The 26,780-nt window shown below is 43.0% G+C and overlaps 1 protein-coding gene across 5 annotated transcripts in view; it reads right to left on the reverse strand.

The window, feature by feature from the left end:
* Window positions 1-5,548: 5,548 nt before the first annotated feature.
* The window catches only part of AP2A2 (adaptor related protein complex 2 subunit alpha 2), a 61,702-nt gene continuing 40,470 nt past the window's right edge, over window positions 5,549-26,780 (reverse strand). For 2 of the 5 annotated variants that reach the window (XM_035121796.2, XM_035121805.2), the window contains exons 12-22: window positions 25,693-25,790; window positions 24,670-24,901; window positions 24,104-24,277; window positions 22,677-22,840; window positions 18,813-18,895; window positions 18,509-18,598; window positions 17,154-17,277; window positions 16,824-16,940; window positions 16,249-16,318; window positions 14,971-15,105; window positions 5,549-13,049 (exon numbers count right to left, since the gene is read on the reverse strand). In XM_035121796.2, coding sequence (XP_034977687.1) covers window positions 12,972-13,049; window positions 14,971-15,105; window positions 16,249-16,318; window positions 16,824-16,940; window positions 17,154-17,277; window positions 18,509-18,598; window positions 18,813-18,895; window positions 22,677-22,840; window positions 24,104-24,277; window positions 24,670-24,901; window positions 25,693-25,790 — 1,365 coding nt within the window. In that variant the 3' untranslated portion in view covers window positions 5,549-12,971. Of the gene's footprint in view, window positions 13,050-14,970; window positions 15,106-16,248; window positions 16,319-16,823; window positions 16,941-17,153; window positions 17,278-17,415; window positions 18,599-18,812; window positions 18,896-20,474; window positions 20,556-22,676; window positions 22,841-24,103; window positions 24,278-24,669; window positions 24,902-25,692; window positions 25,791-26,780 lie in introns of those variants that run through there. The other 3 variants (XM_035121816.2, XM_060276378.1, XM_060276382.1) reach the window with 3 other exon arrangements.

The raw sequence follows: 26,780 nt of genomic DNA on the forward strand, positions 1-26,780 counted from the left end.
ACCACCACCGTCCCAGTTACTACGGGTAAGTCTCCTTGGTCGCTCTGCAGCAGCTTACAAGTCTTTCAGGAGCCCTCTCCTCCCGTAGCGATCCAAGGGGCAGGGGGGTTCCCACCTTCAGGTCCCACGTGAGCCAGCCCTCCAACAGAGGGGAGACTCGTCTGGCTCAGTCATCCTGGAACCTGTTCTTCATTTTCTCATGTGGCGCCCTGGGCAACCCAAACTCCCAGTCGTGACGGGAGCCCGCCCTTTCCCTCTCCCACTGCCACCTATGTGACTTTGCTCTTTTGTGTTCCAGAAACACCGAAATCCACCACTTCTGTTCCACCACCGGTGCCTACAGGTAAGGGCGTTGAGCGTGACGAAGGAGCTCTTCTTTTCTCCTTCTCTCCTCCCGATCCCACGTGTGTTCGCCCCCCGTTCACTTGGTTTCTTTCTCCTTTGCAGTCACCACACCTTCGACAACCAGGCCGCCAAGCAGCACGCCAAAAACCACGCCAACTACGTCTCCCTCCACCACATCCAGAACCACTGCATCAACTCAGACGGCAACCACCAACACGCCAAAGACCACTGCAACAGCCTCCACACCATCCACCACTACGCATCACCCCAAAATCCTATCCACAACCCCCTCCACCACGACAGAATCCACCGCGACTAGCACACCAACCCCGACAACCACAACAGGATCCGTGCCCTCCACCACACCCTCTCCTCCGACGCCGTCCACGACAACCACCACCACCTCGCCCACAACCGTTACCTCCACTTCCACCAGCACTCCAGTACCCACTGCCACAACTCTCACGACTGCTCCCCCTACCAGCACAGAAACGCCCAGCACTCCGACCCCCACAACTCCTGCCACCACCACCGTCCCAGTTACTACGGGTAAGTCTCCTTGGTCGCTCTGCAGCAGCTTACAAGTCTTTCAGGAGCCCTCTCCTCCCGTAGCAATCCAAGGGGCAGAGGGGTTCCCACCTCCAGGTCCCACGTAAGCCAGCCCTCCAACAGAGGGGAGACTCGTCTGGCTCAGTCATCCTGGAACCTGTTCTTCATTTTTTCGTGTGGCGCCCTGGGGAACCCAAACTCCCAGTCGTGACGGGAGCCCGCCCTTTCCCTCTCCCACTGCCACCTATGTGACTTTGCTCTTTTGTGTTCCAGAAACACCGAAATCCACCACTTCTGTTCCACCACTGGTGCCTACAGGTAAGGGCGTTGAGCGTGACGAAGGAGCTCTTCTTTTCTCCTTCTCTCCTCCCGATCCCATGTGTGTTCGCCCCCCGTTCACTTGGTTTCTTTCTCCTTTGCAGTCACCACACCTTCGACAACCAGGCCGCCAAGCAGCACGCCAAAAACCACGCCAACTACGTCTCCCTCCACCACATCCAGAACCACTGCATCAACTCAGACGGCAACCACCAACACGCCAAAGACCACTGCAACAGCCTCCACACCATCCACCACTACGCATCACCCCAAAATCCTAACCACAACCCCCTCCACCACTACAGAATCCACCGCGACTAGCACACCAACCCCGACAACCACAACAGGATCCGTGCCCTCCACCACACCCTCTCCTCCAACGCCGTCCACGACAACCACCACCACCTCGTCCACAACCGTTACCTCCACTTCCACCAGCACTCCAGTACCCACTGCCACAACTCTCACGACTGCTCCCCCTACCAGCACAGAAACGCCCAGCACTCTGACCCCCTCAACTCCTGCCACCACCACCGTCCCAGTTACTACGGGTAAGTCTCCTTGGTCGCTCTGCAGCAGCTTACAAGTCTTTCAGGAGCCCTCTCCTCCCGTAGCGATCCAAGGGGCATAGGGGTTCCCACCTCCAGGTCCCACGTGAGCCAGCCCTCCAACAGAGGGGAGACTCGTCTGGCTCAGTCATCCTGGAACCTGTTCTTCATTTTCTCGTGTGGCGCCCTGGGCAACCCAAACTCCCAGTCGTGACGGGAGCCCGCCCTTTCCCCCTCCCACTGCCACCTATGTGACTTTGCTCTCTTGTGTTCCAGAAACACCGAAAGCCACCACTTCTGTTCCACCACCGGTGCCTACAGGTAAGGGCGTTGAGCGTACCGAAGGAGCTCTTCTTCTCTCCTTCTCTCCTCCCGTTCCCACGTGTGGTCGCCCCCCTTTCACTTGGTTTCTTTCTCCTTTGCAGTCACCACACCTTCGACATCCAGGCCGCCAAGCAGCACGCCAAAAACCACGCCAACCACGCCTCCCTCCACCACATCCAGAACCACTGCATCAACACAAACCTCAGCAACTAGCACACCAAAAACCTCTAGTTTGATTTCTACAGCGTCCAGCATGACAACACATTTCCCCATACAAACATCCTCTACTTCAATTCCACTTACATCTACTGTTTCTACTACTCCCATTATTCCGGTCACAAGCAGTTCTCCATCGTCTTCCAGTACCAATATCATTAGTATTCCAGTAACTTCTCGAACTAGTACTTCGAGTAGTAGTACTCAGTCTTTGAAGACAACCTCCACTTCATATACATCAACTGTATCTCCTGGTAAGCTTCTCTTTTGAGGAAATGTTTTTTTGGTTCAAATGTGGTTTATGTATTTGTTGAACTTTTACATTGACTGTAGTCACTCCATCATCATTTCACAATTTTGTTCTAGATCCACCCCACTTTTTTACCATCTGTGCAGATCAACCCCCATTTTTAAACTTTTTGTATCATACATGATAAATATATTTTCGCAGGTCATACTTTTCACAGTATTCTGTGGTTCTGCTCATTCAACAATGTTTATAGGTTTTTTTTAGCATTAATGCTATACTTTCTTTTTTGTTCATTTCTATTTTATTTTTCCTTTTGATGATTGATCCAGTTTGTTCCCTTTTTGTTAATTGTTACAAATATCTAGGTAGCTGCCTATTTAGTTCCATATCTTTTTAGGATGCAGAATCTAACACACTGTGTTCCTGGGACAGGAAAGTGCAAAGCAATCTTTGTTCTCCATTATGTACACTAGAACTGTCATCTCATACGAATCGACACGATGCAAATTAAATGGGCCTTATTCCCCTGTAGCTGTCTAGAACTGCAGCCTAAATGTCATTGTGGGGAAAAGCAGCATTTGAACAGCTTTGTCCCCATCCAACAGCTAGATCATTTGATTTTCAAACTCATATATTAAAAGAAGGTAGAAGTTTGGTCTCAAGATCTTTGATGGTTGCTGACTTTGCATGCAATCCTGACTTCGCAGAATATAATGACCAACTTATTGTCTTTCGAATCATAGAATCATAGTGTTGGAAGAGACCACAAGGGCCATCCAGTCCAACCCCCTGCCAAGCAGGAAACACCATCAAAGCACTCTTGACATATGCCTGTCAAGCCTCTGCTTAAAGACCTCTTTAAATAGACTCAGGGTTATATCCATATTATTTTGTTTATGCATGTGTTTTTGTTCAGACATTTTGCTTTTATTTCTTCAGTTACAGGCAACTACCACCACAACTTCAAATCATAGGTTACCTAAGCTACATAAATGGTCTAGGTGAAAGTGGTTGGCTTCCTAAGGCTATAGGTAAAGGTAAAGGGACCCCTGACCATTAGGTCCAGCTGTGACCAACTCTGGTCGCGTTATTGGCCGAGGGAGCTGGTGTACAGCTTCCAGGTCATGTGGCCAGCATGACAAAGCCGCTTCTGGTGAACCAGAGCAGCACACGGAAACGCCGTTTACCTTCCCGCTACAGCAGTACCTATTTATCTACTTGCACTTTGACGTGCTTTCGAACTGCTAGGTTGGCAGGAGCTGGGACTGAGCAACGGGAGCTCACCCCATCGCGGGGATTCGAACTGCTGACCTTCTGATCGGCAAGCCCTAGCCTCTGTGGTTTAACCCACAGTGCCACCTGCTGTCCCTTTCCTAAGGCTATAGTCACCTGCATATGTACTTTGGGAATAAGCCCATTGAAACCATTGGCACCTTGTTTCAAGAAAAGTATGCTTAGACGTGGGTTGAAGTACATATAAGTTCTTTGACTTGCAAGCTACTCTTTCACATATGTCAAAATGTTTTAAATGGACTTTAACAATAAAAATCAAATTAATTCATTTATAACAGTTTAAAATAACTGATTTCTCAAAATTGTCACCATACATGGATTTACAAACAACATTAAGGAAGGCCATATACCTGTTCCCATAAGCATGAAAACCTAAAGTAGTCCAGACTCTAAAAGAACTATAGCACTCAAATGAGACTGAACAGGGAATACAACTGATAAAGAAATGTATCATCCCATTTCACTGGATTCAAGTTTCCAGATGACAGAAAATCCCAATCATCTATATTGCCATAAGATGATTCACCACATTTCCAGTGCTGCTCGTACATTAACTGTTTTATTTCATGTATTTCAGGGAAGTGTGAATCTGTTGAATATGAAGATCAAGTGGTTTACAAGGGTTGTGTTGCGAATGTCACTTTGACTCGCTGCGAAGGAATGTGTCCAACATCATCAAGGTAAGTATGCATCGGTGTCAATTTGGCCAGCCACTATGATGTTTGTCTTATTACATAATCAAAAGTATTAATCTGTAAATGTTACCAATGTCAATTATTTCCATTGCTGTATAGCAGCTAGATATCACATAGTACATTGCATTCCATTATCGTATATTGCATTTCTTTTTTAAGATATAGTATATAACTTGCTTTAACCCAGTGAATAATCAGTTCTGGTACTAATATTACCAGATACGGTTCTGCCATTCCTATCCCCAAATTAAATCCTACAGAGGTACAGTTCACATTATTTTCTATTTATTTAAAAGATGTACACACAGTGGTACCTAGGTTTAAGAACAGTCCTGTTTACGAACGATTCAGTTTACGAACTCTGCAAAAATGGAAGTAGTGTTCATGTTTGCGAACTTTACCTTGGTCTTTGAATGGAAGCCGAACAGTGGAAGGGCACCAGCAGTGGGAGGCCTCATTAGGGAAAGCGTGCCTCGGTTTAAGAATGGTTTTGGTTTACGAACGGACTTCTGAATTGGATTAAGTTCATAAACCGAGGTACCACTGTACCACCTTTCATCAACAAATCCCAGCATAATTTAGAACTTGTTAAAGCAATCTGGTATCAACAAGTATTATAAATACCGCAAAGCAGTACAATGGTGCTTCCAACAGCAGGATGGAGGGCAATAGTATTCTGTTCAACATCTCTTGCTCTTGGTTATTTCTGAGATACTCCAGATCTATAGCTTTGTATCTTCAGGGTTTTGCTGCTGAACAGGGGTGGGGTGACATACCCTCGTGGGTGAGCTTCTAGAAAGCCACATGGGGATTATAGGTGGGGCCAAGGCCCAAAATGGGCAGCTTCAAAGCCAAACACACAAATCCATACATACACACTCCTAGGACCTTCTCCCAGATGAAGGGTATTTTTATCCCCAACCTTTCCACTGCCCCCTCTCACCCACTTGGTAAGTGGAAATGCTGCTGCTGTTGGGAGGTGAAGAACAAGGCGTCCCCCCCCCCCGGAATGGCGGAGAGAGAGGCTATGGTAACTTGTGCAACCCCCTCACTCGTGCTTTAAAAACATGCAATTGGCTCATATGACACTCCCGTTAAACCTGCAAGAACTGCCAACTGTTTTTAATGTTTGATGTTTTATTATGTTTTTATATTTTGCTGGAGGCCAGCCAGCCAGCTGGGCAGGGTATTATTATTATTATTATTATTATTATTATTATTATTATTATTATTATTACTCCTCTCTTTCACAGGCTAAATGTTGCCAAGATGATGGTACACACAGAGTGTGGGTGCTGCATGCCACTCACACTCTACAAGAAGGAGCTGACGATGCCTTGTCCAGACCCAGAGAACCCACATAAGCCACTTGTTACAGAAATCATCCTATTTGGTGGCTGCGTATGCAACTACGATGGATGTACACATGAGGCAGACTCAGCTTCCTCAACCGTAAAGGGATTGTTCAGAAAATAATGATCGGTTATTACTTACTTTGCAAAGAGACATTTGACACTCAAAATCCCTTTGTTCATATGGATTTCTCCAAGCTTTGGGAAGGCAGGCAGAGAATACTTCCAAGAAGACTGGTACTGATAACATCCTTGGCTAATTTATTCATCATTTTGGATGGAATAAATATCTGCCTCGCTCAGAAAGTTTCCAGCAAGCAACGTCTACTATGTATTGTAAAATAGTTAAATAGGTTTAATAAAGTGTTTAGTTGGTCATTCTCATTTTCAGTGGAGAGTCATTAATGAGCATACTCCTGTATATCGGCATTCCCTAATCTGCTGACCAAAAGTCAGGGATGTTGAGAGTTGTAGCCTAAAACAGCTGGGTGGCATCAAGCTGCTGTGTGCTACTAGCAAACTCATTCTTTGAGCATGGATCCTCACATAGCCAAAACAGCACCATCCCTACACAAGAGAGAGAGGTATCATCAGGTTCAGGGAATTACAAAACAGCCATAGAAAAATGTTTGCGGTGCTGAGGAGACCTTAAAAATACCTCCGTAAAGACTGAGCATGTTCAGTCAACAAGGAATGTGTGCATAGATTTGGAGGGGAGTGTGTAATGGAATAAGCTATCCTAGAAAAGGGCACAGCGTTTGGTTGGCTAGAATCCTGAACAGGAGCATGTCACACTGCATCCATTTTTCTGAAGGTGCTACTGAATCTTGGCATGTTCATCTATGCCATAATGCCAGTTTCTCTGACAAACACTCAATAGACACTTTTAAGTGGCGAAAATAGAAAAAGCAGTCAGGTTCAGAGGAGGAGAACAAGTATGGCTTTGAAGACTACATGAAGATCCATGCTGATGGAGAGAGGGATTGTAAACTACAGCATGCAAAGTGGGTGGGGAGATTGATTGATTGATTATTTATTTATTTATTTAACCACCCCTCCTCCCAAGATCCCATGGCGGTTCACAACATAAAATTACAAAATGAGATTACAAAATACATAACCAATAACTCCTCCTCACACAAACACATTTAAAAAGCTGTTGATCAGTGGAACACCCAGGACTGAAAGATATGCAATGAAGGTGCTTTATAGGTCAAAACCAACACTTTGAATTGGGCCTGGAAACTAACTGGCAGCCAGGATCGGTGTAATATTCTCAAACCGTTTCGCTCCAGTGAACAATGTGGCCACTAAATTCTGCACCAGCTGAAGTTTCTGAACTGTTTTCAAAGGCAGCCCTGCATATAATGTGCTTCAGTTTTTTGATCTTATCCAGTCCATTACTGAGGCAAGACTGCGGTCCAACACATCCTCTGCCTCATCTGCAGATATAAAGGAGTAGAGAGTTGTGTGTCACCAGCATATTACTGACAACATTCTCCCAAACTCCAGATAACCCCACTCAGCAGTTTCATGTTAAACAGCATAGGGGATAAAATCAAACCCTGAGGAACCCCAGATTGAAGGCTCCATGGGACCGAAAAACACTCCCTAAGCACCACCCTCTGGAAACAACTATTCAGGTATGAATGATTACATATGAATGCACTCCTATGGGATATTGTGGAAGTGTGTAATATTAGGATAGCAACATACCGGTATTTAAAAAATGCAGGTCATGAATTAAGTGGAGGAACTCGGCTCATACCTTATCACAACAGATAAACAGATTAGGCTAAGATGCTTGTCCTAGATTTTAAGGGGCTTTGGCCTTAAGTGCAGATTGGTTTAGATGAAGTTGTGTACTGTATAAGGCTTCAGCACTTTATAAGAAATAGTTTCGTGCTCACATTTGCTTAAAGGCATATATTTCTCCCTCACAGTTTTCAGTGTGTTAGATGAATTATCCATAAAAAGTGTTCAATAGATTTCCAATAAAGTCAGGATGCATCAAAATACGAATGGTGTCCCCATATTATTTTATAGAGGTGAGGACAGAGGAGCAACTATAAAGGTGTGCTTTCTTGATCAAGGACCATTATTCAAAGTCATGGATACGGAGTGATTGTTTGGCAAGTTGAAAGCAGCCTACCTCTCAATATCTTCCATAGAGGTCCACACTGGGGCCGGTTCCATGCTGTGTTTATTTCACTGTGTTAACCTGTCCTAAACCTAAGTGAAAGTTTCAGGAAGTTAGGGGAGAAAGCAAAATAAACTAATCTTAGCAAAGAGCAATAATATGGTATTACCACCATTACAAAACTGGAAGCTGCCCAGCATACCTGTGGATTTTGGGTGGGATTTGAAGTTGGCTTCAAAATGACAGGATCATACAGTGGCGAAAGGAAATGTGCCACAAAAGACCCCTCATAAAATGAGAGCCAGCTCCTGGGCAAATTGTGACTTTAAGGGCTGTATCTATCGAAGATCCCAGGTTCGATGCATGGCCTCTCCAGGTAAGGGTGGGAGAGAGGCCTCTCCGAAACCCTGGAGAGCCCCTGCCAGGTAGTGTGGACAGCAAACCAATCAGCTAGATAAAGCAATGGTCGGACTCAGGATAAGGCAGCTTCCTATGCTCATATTGAACAAGGTAAATGTTTTGCAGTCTTAGTAGTGAGACATGAGAGCTGTATTGTTGTGGGCAATGGCCCATACCTGCCAAGTCTCCTGCTGAAAAATTCAGGATCAGCAGCGGCGCGGCACTGGAAGTTGCGTAGAAGCAACTTCCGGGGCCACTCTTCCCATGTGTGGGCACCGGAAATCGGGCAGAGCAGCACCAGAAGTCGCTTCTACGCATACCTGGCAGCCATTTTGGTGGTGGCCACAATGGAGGCTCCCTGGCAGGTAGGAAATTTAGGGGATTTCCAGGATTTTTCTCCATTCGGGAGAACAGCGGGAAACGGATTAAAATCCAGGGGTTTCCCGCGGAAAACGGGATACTTGACAGCTAAGCAATGGCCTCTTCCAAATCACATACATTTACACGTGGCTAATGAATGCACACAGAGTACTATTGATCCAAGAAAATCTGTATACAGTATTTGGTTGATACAGAGAGGGCTGAGATCAACTCACTATGTTAACGTCCATCTTTCCTTAAAATGCTTCAGGCATCTTAACTTTTCTCATTTTAATAATAATTTAATAATATATTTTTTTATTTATCCCCCACCCATCTGGCTGGGCTTCCCCAGCCACTCTGGGTGGCTCCCAATAGAATATTAAAAACACGATAAAACATCAAACATCAAAAACTTCCCTAAACAGGGCTGCCTTCAGATGTCTTCTAAAAGTCAGATTTATTTCCTTGACATCTGATGGGAGGGCATTCCACAGGGCGGGCGCCACCACCGAGAAGGCCCTCTGCCTGATTCCCTGTAACCTCACATCACACAGTGAGGGAACCGCCAGAAGGCCCTCGGAGCTGGACCTCAGTGTCCAGGTAGAACAATGGGGGTGGAGATGCTCCTTCATTTTAAAAGCCAACCCCACTATGATACACTTTAAAGCCTATAGGCAATGCCACTACCCAAGTGATGGCTGGGCCAGCTAGTTTTCTATAAAAATAACACTGCTGCTCCTTTAATTCTTAACCCTACTTTTCAGCTTCACTTCCTGCTTCCCGTTTGGCTCTCAGTTCAGCAAAACAAAGATTGCCGTTTGTTTGGGGACTTTCCAAGTTATTTTATAGTTCCAATATTTTCTTCTTTAAACAACCATGTGCTAACTGTCCAGTCGCTATTTTCTAAATCCTAGATGCTTTTGACCTCAGACAGAACGTTGTGGCGTATATTAGCCTCATCTTCCATCAGCATTCAATCACTCCTGGAACTTGCAAATCCTTGTCAGGTTGTGGGCTTTTCTCTTAATTCAAACTTCTACATACCCAGGCAGCCTCTCTAGTAAACCACTGCCTTATTTTTGGATGCTGCCATTTTGCCATGGGACACTTTTATTTATTTGTTTTTATTTATTATAGCAGAGAAGCTCCACAATAGCCTAACGGCTATTCATTCATTACTTCATGTCTCTCAATTCCACTTTTGCCAAGCCAAGGAGTGGTCCTGAGACTTGCATGTGCCCTGCCCCCACCTCTTAACACTACTAGAAGTAGGTGAGGTACAGATCCATGTGAGCTTCATTTCTGCCATTATATCAGAGAGAATGTGAACCAGGAAGCAGTGATGCAGGGAGCCCAAGAGGCTAATGTCTTCATCCAGCCTCACTCTAAGCAGATCCCTCAAGACCAGGAAAATAAAAAAATAAAACAAAAAGGGAATAACTTGGGGGGAAATGAGTAATAATAATAATAATAATAATAATAATAATAATAATAAATTGCATATTTAGCTGGAAGGCGTCGAGTTATTAGTTTGCTGGCTGGGAAACACTCAAAAGTACTCTGCTTCAATCGTCAAGAGGACTGGAGTGTTGCAATAAACAAATCAGGGCCAAAGTCTTTTGTCCTATGCAATCACAATTTCATTTCCTCTGCACAGTAGGTGGTGATGTTTTGTATTTATCTAAATCATAATTCTGAAAGCTGACTATAAAAATGAAATTTTCACATTTGTTAGCCCTGCGGTAGGAAAAGAAGTCATGCTCTGGGAATGAAAAAAGGAAAGGAATTTTTTATTCTTCTAGCCATTTATTATTTTCCATTAAAGATAACATGATTAGTTTTTTTATATTTTCATTTTTTTTACAGTCATAATAATCAAAGCCCACCATATAAGCTTGTGATTTTTATTTATTTTTTTACAAGTGAGATTACTACACATTACATATTGGAGTGTAGGCCTAAAAGTGCACAATATTTTGTCTTCCTGTACAGGTATTTTCACATGTCAACAAAACAAATACTGTACCTTAATTACTAATACTGGTTTAGCCACAGAAACTGTTAACTTCTGCTTGAGATGGAGGAGGACACACAACTTTGGTAAATCAAGGTCATTTATCCCAATAAAGAGAAACTTTTTAAAAAAAGTTTTCTTCAAAACAATGCCTATATGGCTCGTATCAGAGGTGAAGTCTTGCATAAAGTTTGATTACTCATATATACAGTTGGTCATTGAGCCACCTATATTTAGAGTCCTTTTTTCTCTATGAATGATATCCAATGTTAGTCATACTCTAAGAAAATCCACTGAAGTCAATGGACTTATCTAAGTGAAGTCCATTAATTTCACATGGCCTACCCTGAGTATAATTTAGTTAAATATCACCCTTTGTGGATAAAACCACATTTCTTTGCAAAAATTATACAAGTGAACAGTACACAAAAACAGTGTATTGAGGTGGAATTAAAAAGGAGGAGACAAACTATGCTTCCAGTGGGACGGATCTATGTTAAAAATGATATGGCCATTCTTCCCAGCATCTGTGATAAGACACACTTCAGAAGACCACTGAGTGCTTAATACCATTTAGTGTAACCACAGTAATGCAATGGGCTGTCATAATAATTCCTAAAAATTTCCCAGTGATAGGAGAATGTAAGAGTTATTGTTTTATTATTTTACCAGCTAACACTCCAGGTAGTTCCATACAATGTGCTTCAATATAACTCATCAAATTTGATTGGAGAAGTTGGTCAATATTATTCTGATCCAATAGCCACATTAGGAAGAAAACTGGATTTTCAGTTTTTAATAAGTTAATTCCAGACACTGGGGCAGAAGAAGCCGTGTTGTTGTTCGTTAAAAAGCCTCATAACTCGAGCAGCAACTGATATTTGTAATCAGACAACATTGCAGCTTATTTTATTTTTTAATTTTTTTTACATTGCCCTCGTGTATAATTGTAGTCATAAATTACTTCTTAAGGAGCTCTTCAGAGGTGTGTAATGGTAGTCAGTTTAACTAGCATTCTACTCCTGTCAAAGAAGATGCCAGTTCCACGGCATGTTCCACAAATGCATAGATCTTACCAAACTACAGATGCCATTACTACACTTTTTGAAAACAGGACTGTCAAGTTCTAGACCAAAACTGTTCTGGTGACATGACAAGCATTTCAAGCCAATCCGCTTCCTACATCATACTTGCAGAATCCCACAGTGTATTTCAAATCTGAATAGGCTAAACTCTCCCTGATCAGAGCTAGTGGCTATCCCTATGATTCAGAAGATGTTAAATGGGGGGGGGGGGAAATACTTTAGTTTTGTTTTTGTTAAACTGGAAAGTGGGGGGCAGGAATACCAATGCCTTGGGTCCCTTAGAAAGTCTTAGGTAAAAGAATACTTCCAAGTGATTTTTTAATTTAAAGTTGAAGTGTACTGATGTTTATATGATCAACCACAGCTTTGGGGGGAAAACAACAACATGTTGTACCCAAGAACCCAATGTGGTTTTCTTACTTAAGCATTTATCATGACAATAACTCTTTGGTAGTTCAGAACTTGGGAGAAAAGTGGAGGGTTGGGATTTAAAGGAAGTCATTTGAGGATATTAAAATATGAATCAGAATATGTGCTTATGCCTCCAAATGTTCTTTACAAAGCAAATATAGCCATCTTCAGATGTATCTAGATCCTTTAAAAAGGACATGGGGTAACATTCAATTGAGCAGGAATGGAATCTAGCCCTCTCTGCACACCAACTTCTCAGCTTTTTATTTGTTTGCTAGCATGCTTCTAGCAATTTACAGTGGCATTTCCAGCGAAACTGTTTCATTGAGTTGGGATTAAGCATACCTGAAGTGAATTTTAATAAAAACAACTCCTGCCAAAAATATATGAAGCACAGTTGAGTTGAGACACACAAGACCTCCCACACAGATACAAGACCTCCCAGCTTCTTTGCACCAAAAATCTAAGAGTCATTTTATTTTTTTTCACATTTAAGTAATTTTATGTTGCACATATCATTTGTTTCACATAAAAAGGGACAGGTCCTTTAAGGCAGGGATGTGAATGGGGTGGCAATTATTTTTGCAGACACTGGTGTACAAAACATTTCTGGAGCAGGACATGGACAATGGCAGAAATGGAGAATCAGAAGGGGTTGCACATTATGGCTCAGAACTGTTCAGAAAGTAATTCACATAACCTTCGGGACACCGTTTCTTTACTTGTCCGTAGTGTTAATCTGTACATCTGGAAAAGAACAGAAAAACAACTTTTCAGAGGCTGACCCCCCCAAAACCCCACCCCCAACACATTTATACAGGTAAGATCTGAATGGAAGTGAACAGTGGCTGATTGTGTACATTTAAAAACACAAAATCTTTGCAACATTTAGGTATTTATGTCCTATTTGTGGCCTTTTCCTCATCAACTTTCTAAAGACAGTTTTGGACCACAGGCTGGCTGGGCAAATGGGACTCTCCTTGGGTTCTCAGCAGGGGTGTCATCATTCTAGACACACACACACCCCAAGCCTTACTTTCCAGCGAGGCCCAAATGAGATGCCAGGATATTATATAGATGTAATATTATAGTCACATCTGATGAAGGTGTTTCACTCACTGAGAGATAACCAAATATGTAGCTAAGAACCAGTGCCAGAATTTGCCTATTTCCCCTTCTACCGCCCGCCCTTTTGCATCATGTATTTGGGATTGCAAGCCTTAGGACAAAGACTGTTCCATTACTAATCTTTGTAAGCTGCTCTGGGAACTTTTTTTAGGCTGGAGGGTGGGGTATAAATACCAATAGTGTCATTACATAGTTTAGTCACCTGGTCGCAGTGGAATGAGATGTATCTGTGTGGAATTAAGGAGTTTCCTTGTTTAAGGGAGGTGGACAGACCACAAAAAAATTGTCTGGCTTCCTAGCTGGTGTGTCTCCTAAATCTTCCATGGCAAGTACTAAACTGGTGCATCGTTACCACTCGGGTTCGTGAGAGTTAAGAGTCATGTCATCCTTAGACCATGAAAAAGTAGAGCTTTTTGGAGTAGCAGTGCTGTTTGTTTTAGTACAACAAAAATATCCCCCTGGATTCTAGTTTAAAATAATCCAGTTATCCTTTAGAACTGAAAATGAAGTTATACTTCGAGCTGCACATAAAGGTGGGGGGGGGAGATATGCCACAAAGGTATCACACAAGGAAATAAGCTCCCTACATAAGGGCAAGAAGAAAGTGCTAAAGATGTTTGAGCATACCGAGAATGTCCCACTAGCTGCTGCTACTGCGAGAAGCTGGCAGAAGGGTGCTCATCCTACCCCTTGAGGCAAGTGAACCTGAGAGGCATGATGACACGGGAAGCTGTCTCGTAAACAGATCATTGGTCTAACTAGCTCAGTACTGCCTACACCGACTAGCAACCATTCACCAGGATTTCTGACAAGTGTTCCACTACCTGGAGATGCCAGCGATTGAGCCAGGCATCTTCTGCCTCTATGGCCCTTTACTTTTAGAGCTCTAGAGCAGGGATCAGCAAACCTTTTCAGCAGGGGGGGCGGTCCACTGTCCCTCAGACCTTGGGGGGGGGGAGAGGACTATATATATTTGGTGGGTGGGGAATGAACAAATTCCTATGACCCACAAATAAACCAGAGATGCATTTTAAATAAAAGCACACATTCTATTCATGTAAAAAACACACTGATTCCCAGACCATCCATGGGCCGGATTTAGAAGGCAATTGGGCTGGATCCAGCCCCCGGGCCTTAGTTTGCCTACCCCTGTTCTAGAATGTTCCAGACTAGTTCAGCAGAGGCGCAGAACTGCATGTGGCACTGCACACAGGCAAATTAGTCACAGTGATGTGGTTTTTACCACTTGTCTGGCAGGTATTTCCAAAGCAGGGTCTCGAAACAATGCATTATGTCTTATAATAACCGAGGAAGCAGAATAATTGCACAGCTGCTGGAACCATAGAACAGCCGCAATATATTTCACTCTGTCTCAGCTGATTGTTCCTAGAAAACAACCTCAGACATCATATTGGCTGATGCATGCTAGAGTCACAGAAGTGGGCATAGTAAAACTATGTGGTATATTTTTAAAAAAATATATTCTATTTTGCTCTTCCATACTTTCAAAACATTCAGCAAGTAAACAAGAAGCCATTACCTGTGCCTGCAGGTTGGGTTCAAGACGCATCAAACATCCAATCTGGAATGATTTTGTGTGGATTATGCCGGCTCCGACAAAGTTAGCAGGATTGGGATCTACGTCTTCCAGTAAAGCTGTGCCAAAGCCAATTATCTGCCAAAGGAAAGCCAAAAGGGGATTTGAACCAGAGACCAGGAGAAAGAAAAAAAGAGCAGGTGGTGAGAAAGGAAGGAAAAGGGACTTACAAAAGATGGGCTTGATCAACATGCTGAACACACAGCAGGTCAAATGGTGGCCAACAACCTCCATGCAGCCCCTCACAATCAGACTCTTGGGTTACAGGACTACTAGAAGTGCAGTGTTTGAACTGGGGTTCCACAGATACCTTCCTGCAGGAATGTCTCCAATTGTAGTGGGAGCATATCTGTGGAGCAGTGGTTCTTGCACTAGATTCCCCCCAAAATGCCTTGTATTGGACTCCTTGCATGCTTTCAGAATGGGTTATGTGAGTTTCAAGAACTCAGATGCTTTGATTGCTGGCTACAACTCATGAGGTTCCTACCTACAACAAGCAAACAATAGACAGACAGCTGGAAGAACCACCCTACAAAGTCTAGGCACTTGTTTGAGCCTTTGTGCTCTGAAAAGAACTGGTAACATTTGGCAGTTTACATTTCATGTACTTTCCCTACCACAGGATTTTCTCACATTAGGCATAGATACCTGCAGGAAGAAAGCCCATTTATTATGTGCAGGTCTGTAGGTGCAGAAACTTCCCCAGAACTTAGCACCCCAACTGCACATAGGCATCTCCGCTGCAGATATCCAGACCTCAGTTGTATGTGCAAGTGGGCTTGTATGTAGATAAAATTTCCTGTATGCTTCTCCAGATTCCTCTTTTGTCAGGAATGAGCGGTACTCAGAGAAAAGGCTCACAGTTGTCTATGGAATGATATCCCGAAGCCAATGCTCATATGTCCTTTTGGGGGGCTAGGAAAAGAGCTTTTTATTTTTATTTGCCCGGAACTTTAAAAAATACAATTTAAACTGGGTTTGATTCTGCTGCAGTGTGTGTGTTTTTACATGCATTTACATCTTTGTTTTAACATTGTTTGACACATTTTATTTCATTGCAGATTATTTTTATTGTTTTTCTGGGAGCAACAACAATGAAGTGTGCAGGTTATAAATGCCCAAGTAGCAATGATGATAACAATCTCAATCGTGGGATCATCACCTTGAGTGATAGCCAAAGAAGAAGAAGAAGAAAAAGGATAACAACCACCTGCTACCCACCTTTGCCTTTGTAATTTCGGTATCCATTGGATGGTTTGCTTTAAAGATGTTCTGCACTTCCTGTTGAGGGCTGTGAAGTAACACCAAGGTTAAAGTAGTTAACATTTGCTTTGCTTTTATAGTACAAACATGAGAGAGTTAGGCAGCATTTCATATAGAACCAGAAAATTTGGGATGGTTAAAACTGAACCTATAAAAACTGAGGCTTGAAGCAGTTTTTCCCAGCAGGGTTAGATCAGGTTCCTCCTGCCTTCACAAAAAGGACATCAGCCAGCCAATGAACCAAATATTGATTCATCAGTCTGTTCCTTTGGATTTATTTATGAAGAACAATAGGGTCAAAAAATTAAATAAAAGAAATGTATTGTGCACAGCTAGCTGTGGAAAAATGCAGAACTTGTCCTTCTCCAGTACAATCCTGCAGAGACATTAGTATGTTCTTCTACATCAGCTTGACTGATGAAATAATTTACACCTTTCTACACCCCTGGAAGGGCTCAGGTTAATGGGCAGGCACCACCAGACTAAAGCAACACAGCATGTGCCATTAATGGCTGTGCAGGATCTGAACCTACCTGCTTAGCTGCTTCCATCTCTGGAAGAAGTCTTGAGCAGCCATTTCTGTAGGCTGGAAAAATTTGTTCAGTGTGATGGGAAGCTTCACAGAAATATTTTGCAATGTTCCTCCATATCTGAAACATGCAAACAGCAATGATTTAAACCTTTGAGGACCTTTGAGCATTAGGAAACAGTTGCCACAGCTTTAAGAAAAAAAAGCCTTCAAAGCTTATAGACACAGGTGTCTGTTGAATTAAAACTCCACCCCAAAATCATTTGGTTTCATTTGTTTAGAAGGCAGTCCCTATTTAAACCCAACACATATAGACCCAAATTAAGAGTTGTACCTGAACTGAATATTTAGGGCTGGTGCTTCCATGAAGTCGGATATGCACTCAATGTTTACGATCTGCTGCACCTGAGCACCTCCCTCCACAGTGGGGTCAACTGGTTTCGTCTGCAGATTCAGGCGTGGCAGGTTAAGGAAACAGGCTATTTGGCTAACTTAATATTGGGAAAGTGCTGCCATAAAGTCACAAATACCCAAAATAAAACATAATACATTGATTACAAGAATGTGATTTAAGTGCATTTGGGGTGTGTGTGTTAATGCAAATAAATAACAGCCGCAGGGGAGCCTGAGCAGCACCAGGACTGCAGGGGGTGGCAGGGGTGCATTTTCATAGGTTCGTGGAGTAGAAAGGGACTTGGGAGTCATCTAAGCCCAACCCCCTGCTCCTTGCAGGATGCAACCACAGCATCTCAGGACCCAGACAGATGACCATTAAGACATTGTTTAAACAGCTCCAGAGGAGGAGATCCCGCCACCTCCCAGGGAAGCCTTCTGCACTGTTGAATACATAGTTCTTGGCATTAGGAAGTTTCTCTTTAAATGGTTTAGCCAAAATCTGCTTCCCTGCCATTTCCAATCATTGGTTCCAGACCGGCTTTCCGGAGCAGCAGAAAGCAAGCCTGCTCAATCTTTGGTGCAACAGCCCTTCAGGTATTTGAAAGCAGCATTGGTGTCTCTCTTTAACCTCCTCTTCAGATGGAAAAATCAGGCATGCACCTACTCATGCACCCTGCTCTTTGCAGCAAGAGGGAAGTCCGCTGACACAAACAACAGTTTGCGGGGTGCATTTTGCCAGGAGCACAGCAGCGGATAGGAAACATTATCTCCATCTCCTCAACTCCCCGTGGTGCTCAGGGTCCCCTGCAGCAGCTATTTAATATTTTTCCCAAAATGCATTCATATAAATAATCATAACGTACGGGTATTTTAGAATCTAAAAAAAGTCAGGTTTGCATGACAGCTATACTCAAGCTAACCTGACAACATTTGAGTGAGAACATTTTGGGGGACCCCTTGACACTAGAGGGGCAGCCACATGCTCCATAAACATGGTCACTTAAACAAATAATTTAAAACCAAGGAACTCTGCCTGCATAATGCCTAGTAAAGAGAAGGGACACACTTTTCTTTTCTAGGCCAAACACAGAACCAGTCTACCTTCCTGACATGGTTATCCTTAAATCACCTTTCTCTATATTGTGGTCCCCCAAGAAATGCAATGAACACTTCTGCCCAATGTTCTCCAATTCTTCCTACTGAACTCGAGTCCCTGCAGCACACAGTCTGATTCCTGCGCTTAAGAACAATATTTATTTCTCTTGTTAGCGATATCAGGTAACAAAAGGATATCAGCCTGGAGTTCATCAGAACAGATTAGGGCTGGAGAAAAATTCAAAAATTGTGTTGAAGTCTTGTTACCATAAAATATGAACATCCGACCTGGAAAGAAACAAGGCAACACTGATGAGCATTTGATTTAAACCACCACCCAAGGCCATTTAAGCTTGAAAAGGAATTAATTATAATAAGCAGGGCTTTTCTTACAAAGGCCCAGCAATATTTCATTAGTGGCCCAAACATGACACTTCTTACAAAAATAGGACCTAAGGTAATACTGTAGAATGCAGTTTATCATAACCTGTGTTGTTCTTACCCAAATTCTGCCGAAATTCAGATTTCAAACCAATCTGTAGCAACTGATTCTCATATAAGACTCCATTGTTTTTGCAAACAAACCTAGAAAAAGAGGAGCAGGCACAATACAGGAATTGTGTTTTAGATAAATCACATGTTGTTACCAACTGCTTTAGATAGAGAGGATGCAGACAGACATCTGTGCACCCGGGAGTATTAGAAGAAGTCAAGAAGAAGCAAGAACCAAGATAGAATCAAAATCAAGAAGTAAGCTGTAGGTCAAATAGTCCTTGCAAATTTTGCTTTATTCCTCAACTATTCCAAGCTGCCCCAATCACAGAAACATTGGGGGGAAGGGTTAAGGAGCCACAACATCCATGCTTTGAGGACTGGGCAACTGGTAGGAGCAAAAGACTGAAGTTTGAAAGACATGACAATATCCCCTAGTGCATCTTAGAAACATTTAAATGGCATATCACTTGCTTGGTGCCATTCTAAGTATTAACTATTGCCAAGTTGGGGTAGGCATGGTGTTTTCTCTCCCAGCTAAGACTAATTAGCTCAGGCTTAAAACATCAATTACCTACCAACGCAATTAATCAGAAGACAGACAGCAATGCATTATGAAGAGCTTTAGATTATGGTGGTTGCCAAATTGTGGTTGCCCAAGGCAAATGATTTTTTAAAAAAATGTTTTGGAATTTTATTTATTAGGTAAATTATGTGGGTTAGACCAATGGGAGAAACAGTACAAACTAGCTATGGGTCTGGAGATCTACTATGTGACCTTGGACAAAACATGCAGCCTCAATATTCCTTCTGTAAAATAAGATTGACAGCCTAGCTCACGGGAATGCTATGAGTCTACAGTCCTTGCATACTGCTTTGCAATCTGCACAACGAATTAACAGCAGTTGCGTTACTTTAGTTTAGTAAGAGTTTGGGACCCAGGCACAGCCTTGGTTCTTACTTCACTGTTTTTCCTGAAGGAAAGGCTAGACATTCTAGCACACTGTAAGAGCCAAACCCATGATATTCGATTCCTTTGAACACGGCAGAGCTCTACCCCAGAATATGCTGCATGTTGACTGCCAGAGAGTATCATAGGCCCGATTCACAAATACGTGTACGTGTGTGTGTGTGTGTGTGTGTGTGTGTGTGTGTGTGTGTGTGTAGGATGTGAGAAATGACAAGACTGCATTGTATTTAAAGAGATAGTGGTGTGAGGACTCCCTCATACCTGCATGTTCACCACTTGACTACAATATCAAGTAGAACCAACCCACAGCTTTTGCAATTAGGCAACATGTAAACTTTGAAAACATTTGATCTGTAATTACCGAGTTCATTGATGCATTTCAAAAGCAGCAACAGATCCAAAGCAATTGGCGCCAGCTTCCATTACAAGCAATTCTATTGCCTTTCTTGCACTCTAAAAAAAGCTTGCTACTTTTCAGTTACCTTCCTGGATTAGATTTAAAAACTGGATAAGAAGATAAAAAGGTTGTTCTCCCTGTGACGATTCACATGCACATTTTGATCACGCCTGCTCCAAGGCAGATCATACTCGGGTCAGAACAAGCAGGAACAAGTAAAATCATTTGAAATGATGTGCTTTAAAAAAAAAAAAGTCAGAAGTTGTACTAGTTGCCCAGTCCTGCAAGGATTTAGTATTGCTTACGTGTGAAAAAGCTCATCAGCATCATGCACAGCATCAGCTGGTTCCTCAGAAACCACCTGCTCATTTGAAGATAGGTCAGGACTAAAGTGAAGCAGCAGAAAGAAAAGAAGAGAAGACAAGACAAGAGAAGAGAAGAGGCAGCACACAGAAAGGGAGAGGTTAGTTAGTAAGGAGATGAAAACTTAGGGAGGAGGAAAAATCCCTCCTCCCAACTCCATTAACAGCACTATCTTAAGACATAATTAATGAAAAACAAGTCCCATCTTTCAGCCCAGACACTGAGGTCCAGCTCCGAGGGCCTTCTGGCAGTTCCCTCACTGCAAGAAGTGAGGTTGAAGGGAACCAGGCAGAGGGCCTTCTCGGTAGTGGCGCCCGCCCTGTGGAATGCCCTCCCATCAGATGTCAAGGAAATAAACAACTATCCGACTTTTAGAAGACATCTGAAGGCAGCCCTGTTTAAGTTTGATGTTTTAGTATGTTACGATATACGCTTGGACTACTGCAATGCGCTCTACATGGGGCTACCTTTGAAGGTGACCCGGAAACTGCAATTAATCCAGAATGCGGCAGCTAGACTGGTGACTGGGAGCGGCCGCTGAGACCACATAACACTGAACACATCCAGCACCGAGGGCCTTCTGGCGGTTCCCTCACTGTGAGAAGCAAAGCTACAGGGAACCAGGCAGAGGGCCTTCTCGGTAGTGGCGCCCGCCCTGTGGAACACCCTCCCATCAGAAGTCAAGGAGATAAACAACTACCTGACATTTAGAAAACACCTAAAGGCAGCCCTGTTTAGGGAAATTTTTAATCTGTGATATTTTAATGTATTTTGGTATTTGTTGGAAGCCGCCCAGAGTGGCGGGGGAAAACCAGCCAGATGGGCGGGGTATAAATAATTATTAATAATAATAATACGCTATGAGCTGCTCAGAGTGGCTGGGGAAGCCCAGGCAGATGGGTGGGGTATTATTATTATTAGCTGTTACTCCCAGGTAAGTGGGTACAGGGCTGCACCATAAGGGCAGCATTTTCAATAGCTTATAAGAAAGACTCAGTGGGTTGTAACCAACAATGTTTGGGCACAAGCTGAACATGCCTGTGCTACTGCTAGTCTAGTGCAATGGGAAGGTTGAAGTCCTGCTGCAGAAGTGGAAGTCCATTCAACCAATGTTGGGATTCCGGTCGATCGATACACTAAATCTAAAATTCGGTTGCACACAAAATCCTGAATTATTGAGCACAAAGAAACTCAAGTAACAATTTGAGAGAATTTGCCCCCTTGATGGCATTTATGTACTCTTTTCAAATACCCCCGTTCCTGAAATGGCTTTGCTCAAGATTGTCCACTATGTTACAACTTTGCAGCATTCTTCTGAGATATGGGCAGAGCTTGACATTTCTCTTCAAGCTTTTTCAAGTTTTTCTACACTGCCTTTTAAGACAATGGTTTAAATGTTTAAAATAAATAAAGGCAACTCCGGCTGCAACACTGCAGCATTTCACTAAGAACTTGATGTGAAGGGGCTGGCAAGTGCAAAACTGCAAGTGGACACTTGTTGAATCAAGAGACCTGACCAGTGATGTTTCATAAAGCTACCAGTTCTTGATTTAACGGACAGAGAAGGAATGTCATTAGTTGTTGTTTTTTTAAAACATGCAATAGGAGAAACTACCAAACTAGAGCAAAATACTGCTGTTCTCACATCAAAATATATTGATTGTATTCATCCTTTTATTATTATCTATTACTATTAACCAGAAATTCAATTAATACCATTATGATTATTCTCATTGCCATGCATGCACTTACCCTAAAGGAAAAGTGGTCAACTTGTGGCTGGTGGGCTAGGTCTGGCCCTCCATGAAATTTTATCTGTTTGCAGCCCTATCCAATTCTACAATCAAGAGAATTCAGCCACGAAGAGAAAAATGCTTTCCAGTTATATGGAAGAGATATTTAAGATTTACAGGTAAAGTGACATCCAGTGCCCAGACTACTATGTGATGAATAAGATGTCTTCCCCCAAAATAAAAAGTGTGGCCAATCCTAGCAAGGCAAATAGTGTCGTACATGAGTTAAGAGGACTTGCCAACCTTTGTTGCTCTCTCAGTGAAACATGCAAGAAGGGAACTTGGTAGTAGCTGGGAAAGAGAAAGGGGGAACTTCCCACCACTCCTATGAGGCTTTGATTTATTATGTACCTTGCAAAGTTATCTTCAGAACCTGGAGCAAGAGATGCAGGAGCCGCAGAGGTGTCTGAAAACACATCTACCAACAAACTGCCACTAGATGCTGGGGCTGGAACGGAGTTTGCTGTGGGGGCTGTGCCAAGTCCTAAAAGGTCTGCTGAAGGAGATGGAGTAGACTGTAAGAGACAACAGGAAAGTTCTGTGATTAAAGCATGTCTGCTGACAAGATACAAAGCGGGCCAAGTCCCCAGCTCACTTCCCCCATCCAACGTGAAGTTCATTCATTAAGAAAACTATCGTTCATCACATTAATTTGATTTAGCAATAACATCCTGTTCCTTGACCCACAAAGCATTTAACGTTATCAGAAAAGGAGACGGCAAATCAATTTGAACAGTATCATGGCATGAAAACGTGAGCAGACAAGCAGTTATCACAAGTGTAAGATCTAAAGGGGAAAGGAACTTGCTGAGGAGGTTGTAAATGAAGTCATTAAGAAGAGAGGTCTGGCATGTTGCTGTGTCTCTCACAACCCACCCCTGGATTCTCAGTATACTTTTCCTCTCAGGAGTAAACTCACAGGCTTCATACATTTTGATTTTTAGCCCCAAAGAGATTAACAGGAGTACCTGTGACTGGAAGCCACCTCATCAAGAGTAGGCCAGTGTCACTCCATTAAATCAACATGGGCTCATTGTTAGACTGGGAATAAGACCCAGTGTACGTATAATATTTATATTTATAAAAATATTTATAGACCACCCTCTTATATAAAATCTCAGGGTGGTATACAACAAGGTTTACACAAATATACATCAAATACCACTTAAAAAAAATAAAAATTGATAATAAAAATGGCCCACTCATCTGAAAAGCTTAAACCACGGAACAGGCCTGTCGACACAAATAAGTCCTCAAGAGACACCTAGAGGTTAGCAGTGAGGCTACCTGTTGTATTTCTGCTGGAAGAATATTCCACAGCATGGGACTGGAAGCCTGTCTGACTTCTAGTTAAAGTCAATAGGGCTTACAAAACACAAGGGACAACTAACGGTGATCTTCCAGATGATCTCAGTGATTGAGCTAAGATATACAGGCCTAGGCAGTCACAAGGTAACCTGGACCCAAGTTGTTCTGGGGTTAGATCTCAATACAAAAAACTGGCCCAGTGGCATGGCATGACATGGTCAAAATGTATACAAAAATGACTGAGAAAACATCTAAGCCAGCCATTCATAAAACAAATTAATTTGACTGCAAATCAAGGAGATTTTGAAGTATATCCAAACTTGCTTTTCCTTGTTGCTAGGATGCCAGTATAGTTAAGGTCTGGAAGCAGACCTCTCCACTAGGGTTATATGCATGGACAGACACTCCATTTCCCGTATAATCAACCTGACTTCAAGAACTGGTATCTTACACTGCTGAAACCAACCTACCACAGTGCTGGCATTTACAAGAGTAGCTTCTGTGCTCCCATTCACATCAGAGTTCCTCTCTTTCTTTGTCTCTTCCAAGTCAGTCACTGTGTTGGGGCCCTTTTTCTTCTTGAGCTTAGCCAGAATGGAGGACTCTCTCTCTGGAAATGGGGGCATTTCTTCCAGCACCGTTGCCTTATAGGGAAAACAAGCCATAAGAGACCAGAGCATGTATACTTGGAAGAGGTAGGAAAAACACTGTGATTTCTTAAAGGAGGAATGGAGAATCTCTGGCCCTCCTGCTGTCGCTAGTCTATAATTCCCATCATTTTTGATCATTGGCCATGTTAGCTGGGCTAGCAGGAGTCCAACATGGAGGATCACATTTCCCAACCTCCGTCTTAAAGTATAACCCGCCCACATGGTATATGTTACATCATCCCATTTGTTACAGTCAATTAACGACCCCCCCTCACCCCACCCAAAAAACCCCCACCAATCACAGTTATCGCTGGTGTAAAAAAAAGGGGGGGATATTTCTGGACACAGCTGCCAAGAATTAACTTCACATTCTTGTGAATACATACCAAGATGTCAGTACTTGCAATTGTACTGAGTCTCAAGTACTCAACGGCTCTTTGCTGCAGCTCAACATCAGCATTTTTCAGTTGGCTATCACTGCGCAGCACATCCTGAATAGTTGTTTTTATCTCAGGAAATAAATTCACAAATTTTATGTACGTAGACAGCAGCAGCGCTCTGGTTGGGACACTGCATAGGTGGAACTTAGAGTGCAGCAGGTTGAACTGGATCAAAGGGCTGGAGGGGAGGGGAGGAAAAAGGAACAAGAACAAAGCCACGATTAAAACTGCAAGTTGACAATGATGTGTTTGAAAATGAAAATGGGGTAGGGGGGAGCAGTGAGAAATGGAAGGAATTCAGAACTTCAGTGTGCAGTTTTAATACAGTGGTACCTTGGTACTTGAACAGCTTGGCTCCTAAACGCAGCAAACCCGGAAGTGAGTGCTCCGGTTTGCAAATGTTTTTTGGAAGCTGAACGTCCAACACAGCTTCTGTGGCTTCCAGTTGAGTGCAGGAAGCTCCTGTAGCCAATCAGAAGCCATGCCTTGGTTTTCAAACCATTTCAGGAATCAAACGGACTCCCGGAACGGATTAAGTTCGAGAACCAAGATACCAGTGTACTTAAGTAATTAAATTTCTCTTGCCATGATCTCAGAATCCTATTTCATCCACCAGTTTACAGAATTGTTACTTTAAACACAAAGGATGGCTTTCTCTCCTCATAGCCGCATGACTTTCTGCACACATTTAGCGCTATCCTAATAAATTCTCCATGGGCCATGTCAGACAAAAATGGGGTATCAGAGACTCCTGACTCCAGGGCCCCCCCACTCCATCTTGAAGGAGAGGAACCTAGTTAGGAGGGGCAGAGCCAAAAGCTCTGGAGCAAGTGACTATGCTGGCATAGCATGACAGAAAGATCACACATTATCATTGTAGATAGACCATCTTAAAATTGGGTGCATAGTTATTATGCCATAGTTATTAATTCCTTGTTGCCACCCCCAGGTTCAAGAGAGTGTTTTTACCTAGATCTTGGATCCCCAGCAATCAGATTTCCAAACTCTCCCAAGATGTAGCCACCTACTTTGACCAGGTTTTCATGGCAAGCCGGTGCTTGAAGCGCCTGTTGAAGACATTTGAAGCCCATCATACAGTTGCTAGACTCAGTAAAGGCATGCACCTAAAACATTAGCGCTGATGAAGATTCAGGATTTTTTTTAGTGTTTATTTGGATGCCTCACGGTAGTGTCTAAGGTTTCTCCCTTTCTTCCAGGGCATCAGTGACTGTCACAACTAGAAACATGATATTGATTATAGCAAGATTACCCACTGGGAGAGATGAGGCCTGCCTGATCTCTACTGGGTTGGAAGGAGTTTCCTTAAAATCTGGGATTGGCTAGCGATTGAAGGTCTGGGGTCCCTTGGCATGCAGCTTGGTTTTCATTTGAGTATTGGTCCAGCATTGCGCATACAGCACAGGTGAAGGGGCAAACTGGACTCACACATGGAGAGCAGGGTGGCAAGACGTTATGAGTCTGAATCCAATGACCTACTGATCTCTTCCAAACTGATACTAAATGACTGGCATTATTTGGAGCATACAGTGGTACCTCGGTTTATGAACACAATTGGTTCTGGAAGTCTGTTCATAAACTGAAGCATTCATAAACTGAAGCGAACTTTCCCACTGAAAGTAATGGAAATATGGAAAGTGAATTAATCCGTTCCAGATGGGTCCGCGGCGTTCGTAAACCGAAAATTCATAAACAGAGGTGTTCATAAACCGAGGTTCCACTGTACTGTGCTATATGTGGGGAAGATATGCTTGAACTGGAGAAAAGAGTTTGCAGTCCTCCCTCTCTCTTCTGCACTCTGCAACAACACTTTAAACATGAAAGTAACTTCTGCCGCTCTGGGAAGAATGTTCTGTTCTATTCTGTGGTATGGACTGCTAGCAGTAAAAACACAATGGAATGAGGAAAAGCTCTTTACTAGTTGCCCTCCTTTTTACTCCTGCCCAATGTATTGGAAAAGTTGTCGTTCTTAGATGCATATCCTGCTTTTTGACCAGAAATCACAAAAGGAATTAACAGCTTTAATTAAAAATAGTAAT

This window comes from Zootoca vivipara, chromosome 1 (genome assembly GCF_963506605.1).
Source record: "Zootoca vivipara chromosome 1, rZooViv1.1, whole genome shotgun sequence".
Classification (NCBI taxonomy): domain Eukaryota; kingdom Metazoa; phylum Chordata; class Lepidosauria; order Squamata; family Lacertidae; genus Zootoca; species Zootoca vivipara.